The 6,112-nt window shown below is 45.4% G+C and overlaps 1 protein-coding gene across 1 annotated transcript in view; it reads right to left on the bottom strand.

Moving 5' to 3' along the window:
• Nucleotides 1–1,119: 1,119 nt before the first annotated feature.
• Dnah9 (dynein axonemal heavy chain 9) overlaps nt 1,120–6,112 on the bottom strand; it is a 328,999-nt gene continuing 324,006 nt past the window's right edge. The window contains exons 68-69 of the mRNA XM_075992137.1: nt 3,195–3,584; nt 1,120–1,580 (exon numbers count right to left, since the gene is read on the bottom strand). Of these exons, the coding sequence (XP_075848252.1) occupies nt 1,353–1,580; nt 3,195–3,584 (618 nt within the window). The 3' untranslated portion in view covers nt 1,120–1,352. The remainder of the gene's footprint in view (nt 1,581–3,194; nt 3,585–6,112) is intronic.

The following is a 6,112-nucleotide window of genomic DNA, read 5'->3' as shown; positions in this document are numbered from 1 at the left end:
AACAATACGAACTTAACCTTCCACCTCTGGGGGTAACCAAGAGCAATAGCAATAGGCTGTTTGGGAGTCTTTTGGATAGTCCTTGCCAACAGCTCAAAAGACAGCTTCTCATGTTTGGTGTTGGGATTTCTCTTAGTCTTTGATTCTTGGAGGCAAAGACTTAGTTCAGATGAGAAAAGTTTATCAAAACTATAAATGCATATTTATATGTGTATTAATAGGTGTCTTTGATAATAGTATGATTCCTTGTGACGTTTTCAGACATCCTTATTGTTTTATCTACTTCCCTTCATCTTAGGAGTTTATCTCCTTCCCCCATTCCTAGAGAAGCTCGCCCTCTTCCATTTCTTTCTTAAACCTTTTCAAGTCTAGTTAGAATTGTGCAGGACAGGACTCTCATCTTTGCTTTAACAAGTCCTCCAGGAACTTCTGGTGTCTGCTCTAGTTGGTGGACCACTATCAGAAGTAACCTGCTGCAAGGATGTGAAGGAAGAGCCTCCCTGCGCACCCTGACCTTGCTTACCAAAGTCACCTCTCGGAGCTGTGTGGAAAGCCTTTGGTTTCTAGTGGGTATCTCTACAGTGGGAAATCTGGAAAGTTTCAGGTGAGTAGCTTTATGGGAGAAGTTTCTCCTTGGGTCTCCCATAAGTAGTGTTCAGAACAGCGCTAGCAGGATCTTCTTTCGTGTTCACAGTTGTGTCCTCATCAGACAGTAAGTAAAAACATTTCCTAGGTGTGTAACTGAATCACAGGTCACTGACAGATACCCTGTAACAGCTGCTACAGCAGAGGCATTTGTGAGTCTTACTGGAACAAAGCCACACCCACTGTTTACTTGTTGTCTAGGCTGCTTTGGGCTACAGTGGCCACATAGAGGGTTTCTAGCCAAGCCTGGCTTGCAAAGCTTTGAGTACTTATTCTTTGACTCCCTAGAGAAATACTAATGCTTCTCAAACAGTAATGATGGAAATTCTGACTGATGGGCACTGCCTATGCGCTTGAGGCTCTGAGAGCACCGAGTCCAAGACTGCTCTGTGTAACAGGATCAGAGTTCATTCCTGGCTTGATTCTCTTGGTCTCTTCACCATTATTTATGACTCAATAATTCTTAGAGGAGTTGAAGAATAAATCATTTTATTAGAAAAAAATTCACTAATACAGAGTTCTCCCATTATTCCTGGGCCGACTCTCCATCTCAGCTTCACTGCAGGCACCCTGAATCCCCCAGAGAAATTCTGCAGAAGGTTGGTGCCTATGATTTATTCCTAAAAATATGCTGTTACCTCCCTCCCACTTTCCTGTCAGGGAGCCTCCAGCCACCCTCCTTCGCTCTCCAAGGGCTCGTCGAGATGTTAAATCTGGAGAAGCAAGGCAACCCCAGCTAGAACCCACTTGGATGGGTTTTCTTTAGTCTTCAGGTGGAAAGTCCACACGAAGGTGGGTCCCCGCTGACAAGTCTTGTACACAGGACAAGCATAGGCACTTCGGCAATCTTGTTTATCTGCTGGAATGGCCTTGAGGAACATCACAGGCATGGGGGGTGTCAGGTCCTTCAGCTTCGCCTCTGTAATGATCCCAGCCTAAGAACAAGAATGCAAATAGAGCCACTCAGTCAGCCATCAGCCAGCTAGCCTTGCTTCTGCGAGAGACAGACATCCCGCCCTCATTCCTGCCCGCTCTTCAGTCTCCCGTTAACCCACAGTGCAAACTATCTCATACTCTAAAAATTTCTATTTGTTCAGCATAAATCAGTGGTTTTTTTTTTTTGTTTGTTCTTTTGAAAGGGAGGTGTTGCTGTGTAGCCAGAGCTGTACCCAAAGTCATGAGCCTCCTGCCTTAGCTTCCCGAGTGCTGGGATTATAAGCACGTGATACCACAACTGGCTTTAAGTCAGCTGCTGTTGTAAAACTCTGAACGTATAGACTGATCCATCTCCAGGTAGGTTCCCCTTCTTTTATACTTTTTCATACATCCCTTTCCTTAGACTATAAAGAACAAGTATTTGACAGATGTCAGGCAGGTGCTAGAGAGCTAGTGGGGAAGGCTGCACCGTTTCTGCCAGCAAAGGCTTTCAGTTTTGAGGTTAGAGCTGGGACCAGTTGTGCTACCTCTTTGGAGCTTCATTATGTGGTCATTTCACCTGTAGAGCATTTCAACTTTTTGCAAGGAGGCACATTGTTTCTTTAACTGGGGACAGGAAGAGTGTTCACCAGTTTGTAACTTTTCAGCTGGGACTGTCTGTCTTCTGAGATGCCTTGATAGGATTATGTAGGACCACTGTCTAGTTGGCTATAAAGTTTCTACTGATTCTATGAAACTTTCTCAGGAATGAAAGAGTCCCTAGTCAAATAAATTTGGACTTGCAACAAGCACACTGAAGACCAGATTTTTATAGAGTTCAGAAGGTATTTAACTATTTAATCTGCTGCTTTCCCAACTGCTGGCCCACGCGTGGTGCTGAATGCTTCACAGTGTCCATTGGGAACGCTGACCCCTGTGCCCATGTGACTCTGATCTGCTTTTGTTATGGACAGAATAATCAGGTTTGTTTTCATGAAGTGTACCGAAAGGATTTGTCTTTCTAGCTCTCTGAGGCTGATGGGAGGCACGGTGTGTGACAGAACTAGGGAACTGTGGGGCTCTCATTGGTCCTCAGGGCAGAATGTACGTGCTGAGGAGGAGCAGGGAGTGCAGACTATTTGTTTTCAACATACCATAACGCCAGCCCTTTTAAAGCATATGAGTCAGTGTTCCTGGAGAGTAATAACCTTCTAGTTTCAGATTGGGTTCGTCACTGCAGAAATGCAGTGCCCCATTGCCAGTTTTCATCAGTGCTGTGGCATCATCAGCTGTCCGTGTGCCAGACGCAGTCCAATTCTCTTACACGGTAACCTGTTTGATTTTCACAACGCTGTTCTCCCACTTAGCAGTTTGGTGAATGGGGGTCCACAGCCACATGGTTAGTAAATGGTGGTCTTGTGTTAGATGCACCGGTTTTTGCACAGGCCTCATATTATGTACACTCTCCTCCAATCAGAGCCCATGCTCTTGCACCATTCTTGGCTGGGTAAAAATGGTCTCGGGAGAAAGTGCACCTTGGTCAAAAGATTTCAAAGCACTGCACCGGGGAGTCACTGTGCATGTCACCCAGCTTGCCCCAAGGTTCCTTTGACTTGTCCCCAGACTGTACATACCTGTGTGTCCCAGCAGGCACCTTCCATGAAGAGGCCATAGATGTAAGCCCCTTCCCGAGGAGGGCTCCGGATCTCCTCTCTGTTCTTCTTCGTCACATCGCATTGCAGGGCCATCTGGTCTAGTGGCCATTCATTCTTTCGGGCCATGGACTGCATAATGGCAGTCAGGAAGGACTGGGGGTTGAAGAAGCCTGTCAACCACACAGTTGAGGGCATCGAGAAGTCGCCTGTCCAGGCCTCCAGCTCTTTGATTCTGTTAAGCAGATCCAGAAACCAGGCTGCCAGACCTGCCGTGGAAGGGTAAGCTCGCCTGGCCCAGGGTTCTGGGACCACATCTAGGTACAGGGCATTCTGTAAGTTTTCCATCTCACTGGTCATGGTCAGCTCCCCCTAAAGACCAAGAGTAGGACAAAGTAAGGGGGCAGACATCTCAGGAAGCACTGACCTCTGCATCCTTTGACTCATAGTAGGAGCTGACTCCAGCTGTAGAGGCTGCTAGTGTGGGCCTGGCTTGTATTTGCTTTTGCAATATTTGTCTTATCAAGGCTGTGTTGCTTTAGAACATGCCTAGTACCCACTGCTGCGATTTCACAGTGGCAATGCTAAAAGAAAAAGCTGCTGCTACAATACCTTGCTGGGGCAGTACAGGTGCATGAGCTGCATTCCTACTGGAATTACTGCGCCTAGGTGCTGATGGCTCCCACAATAGGTCTAGCAAATTTAGGAAACTTTTTACAGGCTCAGTCCTGTTGGCTGCATTTTATGTCCCCAGTAGCTACATTGTGTCCTGGCAGGCATGGATGTCCCTAACAACATAGAGGCTTCAACACTCAGGCCTTTGGATTGGTTTTACTGTCGCATTTCAAGCGAGGATAAAGAAGTCAGGTGGCAGTGAAAGGGGCAGAGTAGGACACTGATCTTCAGTGGGAAGTCCTCATTTGTGAAAGGGGAAGGGTGAATTTAAGCTGGCTCTCCTGGATCCCAAGAGCATTTGTGAACTCAGCATGAACGTGAGTAAAGGGGCCAAGGAAAGGCAGGGGCAGAGCACGGCAGAGATGCAGAGGATAATGAGACTAGGTATTAAGCTGGGTTCTCAGAGTGCTCCCCATAGATGGGAAGGCTATGTTTCCCATTGATGGAAAATGTAGAATGTATGCACCTTTTCCAGGGCGTGTTACAAACCTTATGTGTTACAGCTTAAAAAAAAGTTTAAGCTGGTATTGGTGGCACATGCCTTTAATTTCAGCACTCAGGATGCAGAGGCAGGCAGATCTCTCTGAGTTTGAGGCCAGCCTTGTCTATAGAGTGAGTTCCAGGACATCCAGGGCTACAAAGAGAAGCCCTGTCTCAACAAACCAAGACAACAACAAAAAACTTAATGTGCCTATGTTACCATTTGCTTGCCAATGTGGTTAAAAGGATATATACAAAATAATAGATTATTACAAAAAAAACAAAGTAACACAGAGCTAGCAAGAAAAAAATAATGAGAAATGATCACCCACATTTGTGTAAAAGATTTCATAACCATGACTGGTCTCCAACTCACATTCCTTCTGCCTCCCAAGTGCTGGAATTGCAGGTGTCTACCACCCTGCCTGGGAAATGATAGTGCCAAGTTTGCTACCCCACAAAACTGTTCTGGGTCTTATCAAGTTTGAGTTTATCTATGGAAGTTATTGACTGTACATGGGGAGTCTTGGATTTGTTCCATGCTGCAACCCCACAGGATTCATAGGTCTTTAGGTCACAGACTGTTGGTAGTGGTGAAGTATGATGAAAATGCCCTGGTTCTACTTTGAGGACCGTGTCAGTGAGACAAGTTCATCCATCCATCCTTTGAGACTTGAGACAGCACCTGACCTTTGCTTGTGAAGAGAAGTCATTTGTTTCTGGTTATCAACAATACTTTTACGAGGATTCAGTGAAGCCTGAAACCAAGACTAAGTTTTGTTATAAGACATGATGTGTTTACTATTAAAATAAGTGGCATGGTCTAGGGAAATAGCTTAACTTAGTTGGCAAAAATGTTTGCCAGGCAAGTATGAGGACCTGAGATCTATCCTCCAGATTCCCTGTAAAAACAAAACAAAACAAAACAGTCAGGTATGGTGGTAGGAGCCTTTTAGTCCCAGTGCTGGGGAGATGGAGAGCTCACTGGCCATCTAGCCCTGTGTAACTGGTAAGTTCCAGGTCAATGAGTGACCCAGATAAGATGGATGGCTCCTGAGGAAGAACATCATTCACGGTTGACCTGTGGTCTCCATATGCATGTGTGTGTATATACTCCCCTCCACCCACACAAACAGACCTCCCTGACACAAATGTGAACAGCAGTGAAGCTATGCACCGTGCACCTATGACTGTGGTATGTGCTTAGATGTATTTGTCCAAACCCATAGGAAGGGCAACACTACGAGAGATCCCCAAGCAAACTGTGGACTCCGGTGTGTCACTGCATTCGTCAGTTGTGATGAATGTAAACTTTGCGGGGTGCTAGGAGTATTTTGTGTGGCAGGGCTGGCCGGATATGAATCTGTAATTGCTATGCACTTAAATACTATGCTAGAAAACTAAGGTCTAATTTTTTAAAATGCAATACTTAATTTAGAACCTTTCAGAAATCTAAACTCCCTTTGACAGCCAATAAACATAAAATATGTAACTTAATTCCTTAACATTTTTCTCACATCCGCTTATAATCTCATTTGCAATGACTAACCGAGAATGTACTGCCTCCTAGGCTTCCCCACTTTACTGCAGAAGCAAGAACCACCGAGGAAGCAGAGCCACCTTGTAGTTTGGTTTCTGAATGTAGGCATTTTCATTACTTTGAGTAGAAGCAGAAAGGGTTGGTCTTTTAAGTAGCTGGATTCACCAAGTGTACCTGCATTGCCTTCTGAGGCCTAGGGGAATAT

Source organism: Microtus pennsylvanicus, chromosome 11, assembly GCF_037038515.1.
Source record: "Microtus pennsylvanicus isolate mMicPen1 chromosome 11, mMicPen1.hap1, whole genome shotgun sequence".
In the NCBI taxonomy this organism is placed as follows: Eukaryota; Metazoa; Chordata; class Mammalia; order Rodentia; family Cricetidae; genus Microtus; species Microtus pennsylvanicus.
Note: the sequence above shows the minus strand (reverse complement) of the source record. Positions and strands in the feature narration are given on the sequence as shown.